Source organism: Phocoena sinus, chromosome 5 (genome assembly GCF_008692025.1).
Source record: "Phocoena sinus isolate mPhoSin1 chromosome 5, mPhoSin1.pri, whole genome shotgun sequence".
NCBI lineage: Eukaryota > Metazoa > Chordata > Mammalia > Artiodactyla > Phocoenidae > Phocoena > Phocoena sinus.
The window spans coordinates 107,935,539-107,954,679 of record NC_045767.1 but is presented as its reverse complement, the minus strand read 5'-3'; the positions used below and the strand labels follow the sequence as shown (position 1 = coordinate 107,954,679).

The following is a 19,141-nucleotide window of genomic DNA, read 5'->3' as shown; positions in this document are numbered from 1 at the left end:
TATGTTATTTATAATTTCAGGGGTTTCACCTAAGTCAGACTAATACAGTGATTACTCTCAACTGATCTTTTTTTTTTTTTAACATCTTTGTTGGAGTATAATTGCTTTACAATGTTGTGTTCGTTTCTGCTGTATAAAAAATGAATCAGCTATACGTATACATATATCTCCATATCTCCTCCCTCTTGCGTGTCCATCCCACACTCCCTATCCCACCCCTTTAGGTGGTCACAAAGCACTGAGCTGATCTCCCTGTGCTATGCGGCTGCTTCCCCCTAGCTATCTATTTTATATTTGGTAGTATATATAAGTACATGCCACTCTCTCACTTCGTCACACCTTACGCTTCCCCCTCCCCGTGTCCTCAAGCCCATTCTCCACATCTGTGTCTTTATTCCTGTCCTGCCCCTAGGTTCTTCAGAACCTTTCTTTTGTTTTTTTTTTTTTTTGGTTCCATATATATGTGTTAGCATACAGCATTTATTTTTCTCTTTCTGACTTACTTCACTCTGTATGACAGCCTCTAGGTCCATCCACCTCACTACAAATAACTCAATTTTGTTTCTTTTTATGGCTATAATATAATATAATATAATATTAATATATATATATATATATATATATATACAATGTTCCATTTATATATGTGCCACATCTTCTTTATCCATTCATCTGTCTATGGATACTTAGGTTGCTTCCATGTCCTGGCTATTGTAAACAGAGCTGCAATGAACTTTGTGGTACATGACTCTGAATTATGGTTTTCTCAGGGTATATAACCAGTAGTGGGATTGCTGGGTCGTATGGTAGTTCTATTTGTAGTTTTTTAAGGAACCTCCATATTGTTCTCCATAGTGGCTGTATCAATTTACATTCCCACCAACAGTGCAAGAGGGTTCCCTTTTCTCCATACCCTCTCCAGCATTTATTGTTTCTAGAGTTTTTGATGATGGCCATTCTGACTTGTGTGAGGTGCTACCTCATTGGAGTTTTGATTTGCATTTCTCTAATGATAAGTGATGTTGAGCATCCTTTCATGTGTTTGTTGGCCATCTGTATATCTTCTTTGGAGAAATGTCTATTTGGGTCTTCTGCCCATTTTTGGATTGGGTTGTTTGTTTTTTTGATATTGAGTTGCATGAGTTGCTTGTATGTTTTGGAGATTAATCCTTTGTCAGTTGCTTCATTTGCAAATATATTCTCCCATTCTAAGGGCTGTCTTTTTGTCTTGTTTATGGTTTCCTTTGCTGTGCAAAAGGTTTTAAGTTTCATTAGGTCTCATTTGTTTATTTTTGTTTTTATTTCCATTTCTCTAGGAGGTGGGTCAAAAGGGATCTTGCTGTGATTTATGTCATAGAGTGTTCTGCCTATGTTTTCCTCTAAGATGTTATAGTGTCTGGCCTTACATTTAGGTCTTTAATCCATTTTGAGTTTATTTTTGTGTATTGTGTTAGGGAGTGTTCTAATTTCATTCTTTTACATGTAGCTGTCCAGTTTTCCCAGCACCACTTATTGAAGAAGCTGTCTTTTCTCCACTGTATATCCTTGCCTCCTTTATCAAAAATAAGGTGACCATATATGCATGGGTTTATCTCTGGGCTTTCTAAACTGTTCCATTGATCTATATTTCTGTTTTTGTGCCAGTACCATACTGTCTTGATTACTGTAGCTTTGTAGTATAGTCCAAAGTCATGGAGCCTGATTCCTCCAGCTCTGTTTTTCTTTCTCAAGATTGCTTTGGCTCTTTGGGGTCTTCTGTGTTTCCACACAAATTGTGAAATTTTTTGGTCTAGTTCCGTGAAAAATGCCATTGGTAGTTTAATAGGGATTGCATTGAATCTGTAGATTACTTTGGGTAGTAAAGTCATTTTCATAATGTTGATTCTTCCACCCCAAGAACATGGTATATGTCTCCATCTGTTGGTATCATCTTTAATTTCTTTCATCAGTGTCTTATAGTTTTATGCATACAGGTCTTTTGTCTCCTTAGGTAGGTTTATTCCTAGATATTTTATTATTTTTGTTGCAATGGTAAATGGGGGTGTTTCCTTAAATTCTCTTTCAGATTTTTCATCATTAGTGTATAAGAATGCAAGAGATTTCTGTGCATTAATTTTGTACCCTGCTACTTTACCAAATTCATTGATTAGCTCTAGTAGTTTTCTAGTTACATCTTTAAGATTCTCTATGTATAGTATCATGTCATCTGCAAACTGTGACAGCTTTATTTCTTCTTTGCTGATTTGGATTCCTTTTACTTCTTTTTCTTCTCTGATTGTTGTGTGTAAAACTTCCAAAACTGTGTTGAATAATAGTGGTGAGAGTGGACAACCTGGTCTTGTTCCTGATCTTAGTGGAAATGGTTTCAGTTTTTCACCATTGAGAATGATGTTGGCCATGGGTTTGTCGTATATGGCCTTTATTATATTGAGGAAAGTTCCCTCTATGCCTACTTTCTGGAGGGTTTTTTTTTAACATAAGTGGGTGTTGAATTTTGTCAAAAGCTTTTCCTGCATCTATGGAGATGGTCATATGGTTTTTCTCCTTCAATTTGTTAATATAGTTTATCACATTGATTGATTTGCGTATATTAAGAATCCTTGCATTCCTGGGATAAACCCCACTTGATCATGGTGTATGGTCCTTTAAATGTGCTTTTGGATTTTGTTTGCTAGTATTTTGTTGAGGATTTTTGCATCAGTGTTCATCAGTGATATTGGCCTGTAGTTTTCTTTCTTTGTGACATCTTTGTCTGGTTTTGGTATCCGAGTGATGGTGGCCTCATAGAATGAAATTGGGAGTGTTCCTTCCTCTGCTTTATTTTGGAAGAGTTTGAGAAGGATAGGTGTTAGCTCTTCTCTAAATGTTTGACAGAATTCGCCTGTGAAGCCATCTCGTCTTGGGCTTTTGTTTGTTGGAAGATTTTTAATCACAGTCTCAATTTCAGTACTTGTGATTGGTCTGTTCATATTTTCTATTTCTTCCTGGTTCAGTCTCTGAAGATTGTACTTTTCTAAGAATTTGTCCATTTCTTCCAGGTTGTCCATTTTATTGGCATAGAGTTCCTTGTAGTAATCCTCATGATCCTTTGTATTTCTGCAGTGTCAGTTGTTACTTCTCCTTTTTCCATTCTAATTCTATTGATCTGAGTCTTCTCCCTTTTTTTCTTGATGAGTCTGGCTAATGGTTTATCAACTTTGTTTATCTTCTCAAATAACCAGCTTTTAGTTTTAGTGATCTTTGCTATCATTTCCTTCATTTCTGTTTCATTTATTTCTGATCTGATCTTTCTGATTTCTTTCCTTCTGCTAACTTTTTTTTGTTGTTGTTGTTCTTCTCCTTTCTCTAATTGCTTTAGGTGTAAGGTTAGGTTGTTTATTTGAGATGTTTCTTGTTTCTTGAGGTAGGATTGTGTTGCTATAAAATTCCCTCTTAGAACTGCTTTTCCTGTATCCCATAGATTTTGGGTCGTCGTGTTTTCATTGTCATTTGTTTCTAGGTATTTTTTTGATTTCCTCTTTGATTTCTTCAGTGGTCTCTTGGTTATTAAGTAGTGTATTGTTTAGCCTCCTTGTGTTTGTATTTTTCACAGATTTTTTCCTGTAACTGATATCTAGTCTCATAGCATTGCGGTTGGAAAAGATACTTAATATGATTTCAATATTCTTAAATTTACCAAGGCTTGATTTATGATCCAAGAGATAATCTATCCTGGAGAATGTTCCATGAGCACTTGAGAAGAAAGTGTATTCTGTTGTTTTTGGATGGAATGTCCTATAAATATCAATTAAGTCCATCTTGTTTCATGTATCATTTAAAGCTTGTGTTTCCTTATTTATTTTCATTTTGGGTGATCTGTCCATTGGTGAAAATGGGGTGTTAAACTCCCCTACTATGATTGTGTTACTGTTGATTTCCCCTTTCATGGCTGTTAGCATTTGCCTTATGTATTGAGGTGCTCCTACGTTGGGTGCATAAATATTTACAATTGTTATATCTTCTTCTTGGATTGATCCCTTGATCATTATGTAATGTCCTTCTTTGTCTCTTTTAATAGTCTTTATTTTAAAGTCTATTTTGTCTGATATGAGAACTGCTACTCCAGCTTTCTTTTGATTTCCATTTGCACGGAATATCTTTTTCCATCCCCTCACTTTCAGTCTGTATGTATCCCTAGGTCTGAAGTGGGTCTCTTGTAGACAGCATCTATATAGGTCTTATTTTTGTATCCATTCAGCCAGTCTATGTCTTTTGGCTGGAGTGTTTAATCCATCTACGTTTAAGGTAGTTAACAATATGTATGTTCCTATTACCATTTTCTTAACTGTTTTGGGTTTGTTATTGTAGGTCTTTTCCTTCTCTTCTGTTTCCTGCCTAGAGAAGTTCCTTTAGCATTTGTTATAAAGCTGGGCTTGTGGTGCTGAATTCTCTTAGCTTTTGCTTGCCTGTAAAGCTGTTAATTTCTCTGTCAGATCTGAATGAGATCCTTGCTGGGTAGAGTAATTGGTTGTAGGTTTTTCCCTTTCATCACTTTAAATATGTCCTGCCACTCCCTTCTGGCTTTCACCGTTTCTGCTGGAAGATCAGCTATTAATCTTATGGAGATTCCCTTGTATGTTATTTGTTGTTTTTCCCTTGCTGATTTTAATATGTTTTCTTTGTATTTAAGTTTTGATAGTTTGATTAGTATGTGTCTTGGCGTGTTTCTCCTTGGATTTATCCTGTATGGGACGCTCTGTGCTTCCTCAACTTGACTACTTCTTTCCCCATATTAGGAAAGTTTTCAACTATAATCTCTTCAAATATTTTCTTAGTCCCTTTCTTTTTCTCTTCTTCTTCCAGGACCCCTATAATTCGAATGTTGGGGCATTTAATGTTGTCCCAGAGGTCTCTAAGACTGTCCTCAATTCTTTTCATTCTTTTTTCTTTATTCTGCTCTGTGGTATTTATTTCCACTATTTTATCTTCCAGGTCACTTATCCGTTCTTCTGCCTCAGTTATTCTGCTATTGATTCCTTCTAGAGAATTTTAAATTTCATTTATTGTGCTGTTCATGATTGCTTGTTTACTCTTTAGTTGTTCTTCTAGGTCCTTGTTAAATGTTTCTTGTATAATCTCCATTCTATTTCCAAGATTTTGTATCATCTTTACTATCATTACTCTGAATCCTTTTTCAGGTGGACTGCCTATTTCCTCTTCATTTTGGGGTCTAGTGGGTTTTTGCTTCTTCATCTGCTGTGTGTTTCTCTGTCTTCTCATTTTGCTTAACTTACTGTGTTTGGGGTCTCCTTTTCACAGCCTGCAGGTTCCTGTTGTTTTTGGTGTCTGTCCCCAGTGGCTAAGGTTGGTTCAGTGGGTTGTGCAGGCCTCCTGGTGGAGGGGACTGGTGCCTGTGTTCTGGTGGATGAGGCTGGATCTTGTCTTTCTGGTGGGGAGGACCGCGTCTGGTGGTGTGTTTTGGGGTGTCTGTGAACTTATTATGTTTTTAGGCAGCCTCTCTGATAACAGGTGTGGTTTTGTTCCTGTCTCACTAGTTGTTTGGTACAGGGTGTCCAGCACTCTAGCTTCCTGGTTGTTGAGTGGAGCTGGGTCTTAACGTTGAGATGGAGGTCTCTGGGAGAGCTTTTGCCATTTGATATTACATGGAGCTGGGAGGTCTCTTGTGGACCAACGTCCAGTACTCAGCTCTCCCACCTCAGAGGCACAGGCCTGACACCCGGCCGGAGCACCAAAACCCTGTCAGCCACACAGCTCAGAAGAAAAGGGAGAAAAAAAGAAAGAAAAAAGAAATAAACTTATTAATTTTTAAAAATTATTAAAAGTAAAAAAATTTTAAAGTAATTTTAAAAAAAGAAAGAAAAAGAAGAGAGCAACCAGACCAAAAAAAAATCCACCACCAATGATAACAAGCACTAAAAACTATACTAAAAAATAAATAAATAAAAAAATGGACAGACAGAACCCTAGGACAAATGGTAAAAGCAAATCCATACAGACAAAAGCACACAAAGAAGCATACATATACACACTCACAAAAAGAGAAAAAGTTAAAAAATATATATCTATATATTAAAAAAAATAAAGGAAGAGAGCAACCAAATCAATAAACAAATCTACCAATGATAATAAACTCTAAATACTAAACTAAGATAAACATAAACCCAGAAACCAGTCAATCACATACAGCAAACCCCAAGGCTACAGTTGCTCCCAAAGTCCACTGCCTCAGTTTTGGGATGATTCGTTGTCTATTCAGGTATTCCACAGATGCAGGGTACATCAGGTTGATTGTGGAGGTTTAATCCGCTGCTCCTGAGGCTGCTGGGAGAGATTTCCCTTTGTCTTCTTTGTTTGCACAGCTCCTGGGGTTCAGCTTTGGCTTGGCCCCGCCTCTGCGTGTAGGTCGCATGAGGGCGTCTGTTCTTTGCTCAGACAGGATGGGGTTAAAGGAGCAGCTGATTCGGGGTCTCTGGCTCACTCAGCCCGGGGCGAGTGAGGGGGTTACGGATCTGGGGCGAGCCTGCAGCGGCCGAGGCCAACACGATGTTGCACCAGCCTGAGGCGTGCTGTGTGTTCTCCCGGGGAAGTTGTCCCTGGATCACAGGACCCTGGCAGTGGCGGGCTGCACAGGCTCCCCGAAAGGGAGGTGTGGAGAGTGACCTGTGCTCGCACACAGGCTTCTTGGTGGTGGCGGCAGCAGCAGCCTTAGTTAGCTTCTCATGCCTGTCTCTGGGGTCCGTGCTGATAGCCGCGGCTCGCGCCCGTCTCTGGAGCTCCTTTAGACTGTTCTCTGAATCCCCTCTCCTCGCGCACCAGGAAACAATGGTCTCTTGCCTCTTCGGCAGGTCCAGACTTTTCCCCGGACTCCCTCCCGGCTAGCCGTGGCACACTAGCCCCCTTCAGGCTGTGTTCACGCCGCCAACCCCAGTCCTCTCCCTGCGCTCTGACCAAAGCCCGAGGCGAGCCTCAGCTCCCAGCCCTGCCTGCCCCAGCGGGTGAGCAGACAAGCCTGTCGGGCTGGTGAGTGCCGGTCGGCACCGATCCTCTGTACGGGAATCTCTCCGCTTTACCCTCCACACCCCTGTTGCTGTGATCTCCTCTGTGGCTCTGAAGCTTTTCCCCTCCACCACCCGCCGTCTCCACCCGCGAAGGGGCTCCTAGTGTGTGGAAACCTTTCCTCCTTCACAGCTCCTTCCCACTGGTGCAGGGCCCGTCCGTATTCTTTGCCTTTGTCTCTTTTTTCTTTTGCCCTACCCAGGTACGTGGGGAGTTTCTTGCCTTTTGGGAATTCTGAGGTGTTCTGCCAGCGTTCAGTAGGTGTTCTGTAGGAGTCGTTCCACATGTAGATGTATTTCTGATGTATCTGTGGGGAGGAAGGTGATCTCTATGTCTTACTCGTCCGCCATCTTGAATGTTCAGTCAACTGATCTTTACACTGGAAAAGATGTCACCTACTGTTTGTAGTATCTAGAGATCATTATCTTATTCCTTTCCATGTGGACCAAAGAAGTGAAAAATGTGATGAATAGGCTTTTTGTAAAAGTCTATTTATTTATTTATAACCTACCAAAAGCCAATGACAATAATACGATGGCAACGAAGGAGGATGATTCACTGAGCCTTCTGCACCTGGAGACCAATGGGCACAGGACACCATCCACATCTGGTTGTCTTAAGCAGGTTCAACATATATTTCTAATCTTGTACAGCAATGAGATTAAAGTCCTTATGTTACTGTAAGTACTTTGGTTTAAGAATTTAGCTTCTTAAAATATCATTTCAGAAAGGGCTTAGAGTATCCACAGAGGTGATTTTAAAAGTTTTATTTTATATAATTTTATGGATTGCTGTCTCATGAACATGACGTATTATTTAGAAAAGATAAGAGGGCAAAAAACAATACAACCCCCACCAGATATCTACAAGAGGACTAAGAGGAAAATAAAATTTGGCTACTAGATAAGACAGTATCAAGGCAAGGTGAAAGAGCTGTTCAAAAACATAAATAATTCAGGCAATTGGGTGTTTGGTTTTAGCAATTATTAATAACCAATTTGACTACTTCCACACCATACTAATATACGGTGATCTTTTGGTTATTGTAAGAGCAAAGAAATGTAATCTATGAATGAAGCTACTCTGGCCCACCTATTGTAGATATTAAATAGACAGGCCAGAATTCATCCTGAGTGTGAAAAAGCAGCATGTGTAAATTTAATTCAGTAGAAAATGTCAATGTTTTCCTCACAGTGAGAATTTCAGCCATGTCTTCCCAGTGTGAGCCATGTCTTATTGCTCTAGTATATTCAGAATATGTACTAATTCTGACAGAAGTTGAAACTAATGTGTACACTTTATGTTTACTCAACATAAGGGCCTTCTTACAGAGATGGTGAAAACGGATAGTTTAAACAACCAAAACAAACGAATAGACAAAAGTATTTTTTAAAGCACCCGTTTACATTGCTAGAGCTACAAGGGTGATCAGAAGCATCTGTCACCCCATGGATGTCAAGATTGATCCGTGCTATGTGTTCGCTGTTTGGATGACAATGACCTTCCCAGAGAGAGGAGTCACATCGCTGAGTTAAGACTGAGATTTTCACATATTTATTACAACAAGTTTCCTGAGGAGTTCAACAAGGCAATGTTGCTAACTTAGCTTACTTAATATGTACAAAAATACAATAAAATGTACACATTTGAAAATATTCTAAAGTCAGATTTTGCTCTGGTTGGCTACCCAATTAGGGCAAATTATTAAGATTTTTACTAACAGTAATCTGAAACATAAAAATTAAGATTAGGTTTAAATACAATTCTTGGAATGATCATAATCTATGATGCCTCTTGACTGGACAGTAATAAAAAGATACAGAGCACTGAACTTTGGCTGTTTTGACTCATACTAATGTCATGTATCTTGCCAGAATAAACTCTTCTTTTAAAGTGCTTTGCACGTGATGCAACTATAGAGGTTAGTACATTTTTCAGATATAAACACAATGACATATTGCTGAAGCTTGCTTCTTCTGGAATTTGAAATCATTTCAAATACTGAATGAGAATATATGTACCATATCATAAAATATCACTTCATCAAAATGAGACTCCAAGACCTCCTATCCTTCTCTGAACCGCTGAAGTCCATTATTTGATAGGGCTGGATGACGCTTACGGGCCTAAAAGTTCAGCAAAAATCTTAGCTACCTAGAGAAAGAAGAGACTCTTTACAGAGTCAAAATGTGGATGAGAAACAAGGTAACAAAACAGCCAGAAACGATGATTTGGAAAGTAGCGATTTGGGCATAAATATCTTGAGAGTCACTATGGACCACAAGTTGGATATGAATATGCAAAACAGCAAGGAAAACAAAAATGCCATATTAGGATGTGCTAAAGAGAATACAACAGACAGCTCTGTTGTGCTTCTGTACCATGAAGACTGCCTTTTGCCAAAGCTCTTTGCAACCCCGGGATGGCATAAGAGCAGTGGTTAAACACAGCCAGATAGTTCTATCTTTCACTGCGGTGGAAAGACCTCCCTGGCTTGGAACTCTGCCTTTAAAATTGTGGGCATAGTTCAGAAGGCAAGTGCTGGTTAAAAGGATTCTGAAAAAAAAGGACTGTTTTCGTTATGCATTAAGGCAGCCTTTCAAACACAAGACTCCAAATAACAGCAGCAAATATTTGGTGAACCTCAACCCCTCCTCCGTTTATATGCGGGGAGTAAGATACAGTTTTCATTCTTGGTTTCTTTCCTGGAATAAAACATCAGGTGCTGTGGAAGAGCTGAGGGCTCCTAATTTGCTAGATTGCTTTAAAGGTCAGAATTGGAAAATTAAGGATTAAATGGCGATTGATTTGACGTGAGTGGGAGTGATAACTAGGCCCTTCTGCATTTTGCACCATTACTTCTAGCAGGAGGATGTCAACAAATATCACGTAGAATGTCATCTCTGATGACCGGTGGTGGCCTCCTGGGAGCTGCGTTGAGGACACGAGCCCTGGTCAGGCTGGCAGGAAAGATCCTGAGTACGAGGAAGGGTACCTGCCTCGGGCACAGACAGAGCCTATTGCTGGTCTGTTTGTTCCAAACAACCTTAAAGATCTCAGAGACACTGAAGGTGGCAGAGGAGGCCCAGCTGCACACATCTATCCATACATCACACGCAAGGGAGTTGTGGTGAGGGCAGGGATGAGCCGTGGGGAAATGTGAACAAGCAGCTTATTTTCTCCGAGAAGGAAAACAGTTGCTCTTTCACTGAGAATTCCATTCCTCCCTCACCTGGCCAACTCAGGGTCAACACGTCCCCAAACAGCATCCCTTCAGGACTGTGGGCTCTCACACTGTGTCTCATGGCAGGTGGAAATGAGCTTACCCACCCCCTGGGATGGGGTCCACATTGAAACACTTGCTTTGTTTGCTATTATTCCATGACATAACTCACCTTGAGCAAAGTTCCCACTGAATGTAATTGATCTATCAGAGAACTTAACTCACGAGAGGAAATTATCCAAAGCTAGCTAGGTCGCAAGGTGACCCAGAAGGAAACCATAGACAGCTTCCTGATTTGTACCCTGAGGAATGAAGCAGAAAGGTAACAAGGACTTGAGAGCATGGCCAGGGTGATGGTACAGTCATCTAGAGGTTGGCTGAGCGGAGGAAACACCCACTGATAAGTGCTGACTGCATCTTATGGTTCCTCCACCCTCAGCGATGGATGGCAGCCACGCCTTTGCCCAGCACTTCTCAATCGAGCATTCTTCCAAGTACAGGTGATGCACTGGGCGTTGGAAGAGTGGGCACTGGAAGCAACAGCAAAAGGTTCTTGTGTTTACATTGATTTGAAATTAATTAAATTCGGATCCTCTTCATCCTCTGCTGGCAGGCCCAGCAGACTCCCTCCGGGGCTGCTTTCTCTTGGAAAACATTAGCACCATTCAGTTTCAGGATTCATTGTCACTGCAAAAAACAGAACAATAGTATATTTCCAAGAAGCTACTGAGAGCTGGTCGCTCGGCTATGGAGGCGACTCAGGATAACATAGCAGTCAGGGAGCCGACGGTGTCCAGATTACAATTTCTGAAACAAAGGTCAGTTCAGTTTGGATTTTATATCTGAACCCTGAGGAGGAAATCTAGGAAAGCCAAGAAATAATCCCTAGCTCTAGTTGTAATATCCTTCCCCAGGGCTGAGGTGGAGAGAACCAGATGGAGCCGGGGTTCCCCCTTTAAAGAAATCGAATCCCATTCTCTATGAATAGATGCCAAACTGCCTTTTCTTTTTCCTTAAAAAAAAAATTTCGATACGTTATTTTCTCTCAAGGCTTTGTGGTCCTGGCATGTTTTCAAAAGCCCATTTTTTTTTCCCAGGCACAGAGGATCTGGAAGTGCCTTCTCAGTGTCATTTAGAATTCAATCATCAGGCATCTTCAGGTGTGAGTAGACATAAATTATGGACATGGTGTGTGGACATAACCATGCTAGCGGGCTAATTTCTGCTTTTGTTTCTCACTTGGCTCTCTCAGCCACAGGTCTGGCTCTATAGCTCTTTCCCAGTGAGACCATGTCTCCACCCAAGTCTCGTGGAAAGCAGACTACTTGACCTCCCGCACCTCCACCCACTTTTCAAAAATTTTGTGTCCTTTCACCCAAATTCTAGCATGTCTCCACTTGAAATGACCTGTGTTTCCAAGGAAGTGCCTGAATGACGATCATCAACAGGACCTGGTGTCTCCTTAGCTCAGAGGCTCTTAGAGGCTGCAATAGACCGTGTTTTTCTGACTCCTACTTCAGTTCTCGCCTGCTCAGTGACACACCAGGTGTTTCCAAAAGGTCTCTGAAACAACTTGATAGATGATAGAGAGCCAGCTAGCTAGCTAGATGATAGAGAGCCAGCTAGCTAGATGATAGAGAGCCAGCTAGCTAGATGGTAGAGAGCCAGCTAGCTAGATGATAGAGAGCCAGCTAGCTAGCTAGATGATAGAGAGCCAGCTAGCTAGATGATAGAGGGCCAGCTAGCTAGCTAGCTGGCTAGCTAGATAATAGAGAGCTAGCTAGCTAGCTAGCTAGATGATAGACAGCTAGCTAGATGATAAAGAGCTAGCTAGATAGCTAGATGATAGAGACCCAGCTAGCTAGCTAGCTAGCTAGATGATAGCCAGCTAGCTAGATGATAGAGAGCCAGCTAGCTAGCTAGATGATAGAGAGCTAGCTAGCTAGCTAGCTAGATCTATCCAAGAAAGAGGAGGAGAGACATTGTGTATGTGTTTGTGTGTCTGTGTCTGTGTTGTGAAGACAGGGGGAAGAAGCTGTGACCAGGAAGACTGACAAATGGGAAGGAAAGGGGAAAGCAGACATGGACAAAAGGACAACTTCTGTAGGAAAACTTATTTAATGGAAACCTGACTGCAAATGAAGACATTCTTTATCTGAAGAACGAACATAACAACTCGTTTCATAAGTCACACTAAACAGCTCTTAAACTGGGCAAGGAGGCTTCCTTTCTTGGAAATTGGGTGGTAGCAAGATAATATTTCTGAGATCCAGGAGTTCATCTCTATGGAGCATAAGTCTCTGAAGTGCATGTTTTCCTTTTGTGGCCTTATCTTGACATTTCAGCTACTCTAAGCAGACCAAAATACAAGGCTGTACAGCAACGGGCACAATCCCTCTTTTGTCCACAACGCTAATCTGTGTCCAGCAGTTAAAATAGAAGTGATTTTTAAAGTTAATTATTATAAGACCAAGCCATATTCATTGTTGAAAAAATACAAAATACAAATAAGCCAAATAAAAATACTAACAACCTCACTACAGTTAACATTTTGGTATTTATTCTTCCAAACTTTTTTCTGTGATAATGATATATATTCTTTTTGTACAAAAATGGAATTATGTTATGCATATTGTTCTGTAATCTGCTTTTCTCACTCTCATTCATATATAGACCTCTTTTCTGGCTAATAAATATACCATATCTTTTTAATTGGCTATAGAGCACACCATTGTCTCACCAAGAACATTATTTTTAGGCGTATCCTTATTGTTAAACATTTAAGCTATTTCCAATTTATAATTTTTATTTATTATAAAAATTGCTACATTTTTGCATGCTTCCAGTTGTTACCTTTGCATAAATATCTAGAAGAGGAACTGCTAGGTTAAAATGTATGCAATTTTAAAGCTTGACCAGCCCATTGTCCAATTACCCCCCTTCCCTAGAAATTTACCTTCTCTTGACAGTTTCCTTTATGGAAATATCCTTTCCCCAACATTCTAATACTGGATATTATTACTTTTAGCTTTTGTAAATTCAATAGGTGAAAATAATCTAATATTTACCTTAACGTATTCTTGGGTTACTTTTTTTTGTTACTAGGAAGACTAAAGTTTTTTTCAAAGCTCTGTTGGTAATTTTAATTTCTTCTTTTGCCAAACTGCTCATTAATATTCTTTGCCCACATGGGGCATTATCTTTTTATTGATTTATGTATTAAGAATAATAATTCCTTGTTCATCATACATATCGCATATACTTTCCCCCAATTTGTCATTTTCCTCCTAATTTTATATTGTGTTTTTGGAAGTATAAAAAATTTGAGTTTTTAATGTAGTTAAGTCTATCCTTTTCTGATATGGTTTCTGACTGTGTGTCATGTTTTCAACCAGACCTCACCTTACAGTTATAACATTTATCTTTAATTTTTCTGGATTTTATTTCTTTCTTTTTCACGTATAAACTTATCCGGAGTCTATTTTAATCTAAAGTGTGAGGTCGAGTTCTAAATTTTCCCTCCAAATGTTAGTCAGTTGTTTTAAGACTATTTACTGAATAATCCACTTGCTATGAATTGCTACTTTTATAATATATTAAATGTTTACATATACTTGAGGCTGTTTTGAATATACTATTCTATGCCAGTAATACTTATTTGGTTCTGGGTATACACAGTTTTAATTATTGGAGCATGTTCCCTGCAAATCCACCTCCCCACACACAATTGTTCTTTTTCCTTCTCTTAGAATTACCCTGACTATCTGCGCACAATTATTCTCCCAGATGAAATGCTCATTGGGATCTTTAAAAGACTCAGTTGAATTTAAAAGGATAATTTTCACACTGTTGAGTCTTTCATTCAGAAACACAGTACGTCTCTCTCCATTTGTTTATATCTTTGTTGTCCCTCCATAAAAATTTGAACAATTTCTTTTTATATTATCCATACATTTTTTGATTAAGTTTTTGCCTAGGTATTTCTCTTCTTGGGCTGCTTCTATGGTTGAGCCAATGCTGGTGTGTGCTCATGGTGGCTTTTTGAGCACAGGGTCAGGAGGGCAGAGCTTAAATCAGGGCTCAGCCACTTTCTCGCTGTGTGACCTTGAGCAAGTTAACATTTCTTAGCTCATCTCATCTGCAAAACATGCATAATAATACCATGTGCCTTAGAAGGCTGTTGGAAAAAAAATCAATGAGAAAATGTAGGGCTTCCCTGGTGGTGCAGTGGTTGAGAGTCCGCCTGCCGAGGCAGGGGATGTGGGTTCGTGCCCCGGTCCGGGAAGATCCCACATGCTGCGGAGCGGCTGGGCCCGTGAGCCATGGCCGCTGAGCCTGCGCGTCCGGAGCCTGTGCTCCACAACGGGAGAGGCCACAGCAGTGAGAGGCCCACGTACCGAAAAAATAAAAAAAAAAAAAAAAAAAAAAAAAAGAAAATGTAGGCGAAGCTCTATGCCACAGGCCTGCCCTCCAGACACATGAACGGGCATTCTGATTTTGCTAGATTCTATGCTAGCAAATGTTCAGTTAAACACAAGCTTGAACATTGCTTCAAATATCCAGAGCCTTTAAGAAACCATCTTCCAAAACAAACTTTCAGTTTCTGAGGACAGTGTAACCTAAATGCGGTTTGTTTAGAACACTCTACAAACATTATGAAGGCTTAGAGTGTGACACTGCCCACCAACCAGAACCCATTCATTTAAAGCATCAAAGAGCACAGGACCTCACGCATGATACGTGTGGAACTTATGTGTTTATAGATCTGGCCACCGACAACGTGCCAGGCCCGCCACACCAGAGACAGTCCCAGTGTGGGTACAAGTTGCTTCAGCAGTGGGTCAGCAGGTCATTCCTAGTGTCGCAACTCTCACACGTGATTTTCACCGGTGGTGTGATGGCCAACGTGCCTGTTAGTAAGTCAGCAACCCGGGACCTGGCTCCCCACCCATGCCCGAGCCTGGAGGCATTATTCTCCCTCATGCTCATTCCTTTATTGAGTTAGATGTGTTCCCTGCTATCTTTGTGGCTATTTATCATCTCTGTGAAATGATCGAATCAGCCCTGATGTTTCCAGCTCTGGCAAATGCTAGAATTCCCTGTTAAAAATACCTTGGCAAACTGCCACAGAATTGCAACAAATAAAATCAGTGATCCCGCTTCAAACCTCTGTTGTTTGCCTTGATGTTAATTCGTACGGCTTTGGTCACTTATCTGTGACAGCAGCATGAGTGAGTGATTTTTCTCAGAGGGTTATATGTAGATATTTTAAGAATGTGGGGTAGCTTTCCAAAAAGCTGTATAGTAACAAGCCTCCAAACTGTAAAAAACCAATTGAATTGATTAAAAAGCATCATCTGATGATTTTTAAGAAAGCATTTAAGTGGAACGCCACCAGTTAAATGAGGAGGTGCAATTGTAACACCTGGTTTCATAACTGCCCCTTGGTTGCAGTCAGGATCAGATAAGCCATCTTTGTCCTTCTGACCAGTTTACCTTGTAACAATCCCTCTTTCTGACCACAGCTAATGTTGCCTGTCTCCCAAGATGTAATAAACCTATGCTAAACCTTTCTCTAATTATGATGCTCTCTAACTTGGTTTGGGGAGGAGTGCCAAGTTCAGTTTAGCACAAAGTCACGGAACAGTTAGATCATGCTCTCTTCCGCGTCATCAATAGAACGTCCCTTCTCCTTCCCGTAAGAGGCCTGCCCAGGTGGAATTATAGAGACGAGAATCTGGCTGCCATCAGAGCCAGGCCCAGAACTGGTCCAAGACACATAGATCATGCCCATGGTGTAGACACAATCTGGACTAGTATTCAAACGAGGCTGTGGTGTATTGAATTTAGTGCATCTTCTCTCACCCACCACAGACAGGCATAGACACACACACATACACACACCCCTACGTGTTAACCATGTCATTTGAGGTTAGCATCCTGCAGGATTATAAACTGTTACTTTGCATCCCTCATGATACTTAGCTCGGATTTGAGGGAAATCAGTTGGCACTTAATATACTTAATATTTAATACTTGTTGACTTTTAAATGACTAGAGGGACTGGAGAGAAAAAGAGGAAGGAAACTCATAAAGCAATTGGAAGCGGCCACAGAGATTTACTGGAGTGGAGAGGCCAGAACGGTTCACACAAAACTGCTGTTTTCTCGCAATTCATGGTTCAGTCTTGTCAATGTCTGCACTGCATCAGCCACCAAAGACTTTCATAGTTGGCCTCATGGTGGATGGCTTTCTTGCTACTAAGGGTTCTTTTTAAAAGTTTCTAATTTGTCTTTTCATTTATGGAATATCTCTTTTATTTTAACTAATTAGTCAAAGAAAATGAAAATCCAATTTTAAACTCTTCTCTAGATTGAGCTTCATCAAAAACTCGCTGTGCAAGTTTTTAACCTCTCTGATTTCCAGGTTTACTCAGATGGATTGTTTCAGTTTTAGCTGGTTGTCTTGGCATGATGTGGACAATGTCAGGCACATATTAGGCACTCAATAAGTATATTTGAAAAATTACACTGACGATCATACTTTCTCCAAGAAAACACAAAGAGAAGGGAAGAAACAGGGAGAAATTCAAAAAATTCTCTATTAATCTAACCTGCATTTTCCTGAAAAATACTAAAGTGATACATTTTTATAATATTATTGAGCTCAGCAATGAATCATAAAATGAACAATGGAGGGCTTCCCTGGTGGCGCATTAGTTGAGAATCTGCCTGCTGATGCAGGGGACATGGGTTCGAGCCCTGGTCTGGGAAGATCCCACATGCCGCGGAGCAACTGGGCCTGTGAGCCACAACTGCTGAGCCTGCGCGTCTGGAGCCCGTGCTCCGCAACAAGAGAGGCCGCAATAGTGATAGGCCCACGCACCGCGATGAAGAGTGGCCCCTGCTTGTCACAACCAGAGAAAGCCCTCGCACAGAAACGAAAACCCAACACAGCAAAAATAAATAAATTAATAAAAATACATTGGTGTCTGAGTCTCACACCCGAGATTCTTAAAAAAAAAAAAATGAACAATGGAATTATTACAAAAGCAGAACAGGTATACTGTTACTTCCCTTCTTTGACTTGGTTAATTTCCTAGGTAGTAGTAGCTAGGTGTCTGGCATCTAGAATAAGTGTCTTATTATTGTTGTTATTACCGTACTTTCAAAGTTATAAATTGACTTGGATGAAATCTAATTCTCCCCCAATCTTTCCCAATGCTGTTACTCAACATAAAATCATCACTGTGGCCAACAGGCATAAAGGGAAAGAAGACGTGCGCTTGGCTAATATTTGCAATTCCTTTTCTGTGGTTATTCACCTAAGCTTGCAGAGGCAGAAACACCACGCTTTCAGGAAATTGTCTAGTTATAAAGGCCTCAGGAAGAAGGAAGAGACTGCCCAGACTGTAAGCACCAAGATGAAAGGAATTCCATCTTGTTTTTGCCACTGTCGAGTGGCATTAGAGAACGTATTGTAAGGATGGGGGTAGACAATAAGGGAGTGAATTCTTTCAAGACAATTTAAACAATAATAAAACCAACTCAATGGATCTGTTTTTTGTTATCAACACACGCTGGCAAGGCTGAACAATGTCGGTGATGAAATTCTCTTCAACTCTAGGGCAGACCTCAGCTCCACCCTGCCCACCCCTTGGACACTGTTCCACTGACACTGTTCCCGGTACCCCATACGTTGCCTGGCACATAACATGTACGAATTATAGGGAAAAATGCTAAGGTGGGAAATAAGGATATAGAATTCCCCTTCCCCCACCATTCCTTTGCTGTCTTTTCCCACTGATTTTTTTGAAAACATGAAAACCATACTTTAAACTTCCCATGGTACTTTGTACATCCCTGGCCCTTATTAAAATCCTGTGCTAAATTTCAGATTCCACAGCTCAAGGAAAATGTCCACTCAGTGAGGACAAGGCAAAGTAATGAGGAACTGCTGGCTAATGGGATGTGTGGGAAAAGTCCGGAAAGACCTGAGCTTATGGACCTGAATAAGAGAAGGTGAAGGGTTGAAGTCTGCACACAATGTAGTGCATTAAGTGTAGGATGGTGACCAGATCACCTCGTTTTTCCCAGGATCAGAGTGGACTTTATGGATAACAGAGGCTCTATGTCACAGTGTCTTTCTAGCATCAAGAAGTAAATGGATTCCAGAAGTCTTAGTTCCCCATCCTCCTGCTAATCCAAGCAGGATGGGGAAGTGTGTTTTCCACTAAGTTCAGTCTGCAGTGACTGTTATATACTTTCTGAAGCATTAGAGTCACCCGTACACTGCTTAGACGGTAGAGGAAGGATGATTCACAGAGGTCAAAACCACTGGGGAACTTTGGACGTAATGATGTGTCAAAATAGGTTAACCGATTGTAACTAAGATCCTGCTCTGGTGGGGGGTGTCAACAGCGGGGAGGGTTGTGCATGTGGGAGCCAGGGGTATGGGGGACTTCTATGTACTTTCTGCTCAATTTTGCTGTGAATCTAAAACTGCTCTAAAAGAGAAAATCTTAAAAAAAAAAAAAAAAGTCAGTTGGAGAGGATGGGGAGAATTATTGCCAGAGCATAAAAGAATTCATTTCATTTGTGTGGTGCTTTAAAACTTACAAAGTTTTTTTCTCTCTTGGGATCCTGTGAAACTAGAAGGACAGGTGGCATTATATCCATTTTACAAGATGAGGAAACTGAAGCTTACAGAGTTAAAGTGACTTGTCTTAGTACAAGGAATAAATGATCATCCAAGTCGGGTCTTGAAACCAGTCTTCTGATTCTAAGCCCAGTGACCATTGCACTCACCACCTGTATCTCTAATGATTCACAAGCTTTCAGAAAAAAAATCTTCTATCTGTCC

General features: G+C 40.5%; 1 protein-coding gene across 2 annotated transcripts in view; it reads right to left on the bottom strand.

Moving 5' to 3' along the window:
• Positions 1–7,422: 7,422 nt before the first annotated feature.
• Positions 7,423–19,141, bottom strand: part of TMEM154 (transmembrane protein 154) — a 47,103-nt gene continuing 35,384 nt past the window's right edge. Inside the window, exon 6 of one of the 2 annotated variants that reach the window (XM_032632716.1) lies at positions 7,423–10,966. In XM_032632716.1, coding sequence (XP_032488607.1) covers positions 10,935–10,966 — 32 coding nt within the window. In that variant the 3' untranslated portion in view covers positions 7,423–10,934. The remainder of the gene's footprint in view (positions 10,967–19,141) is intronic. The other variant, XM_032632714.1, reaches the window with a different exon arrangement.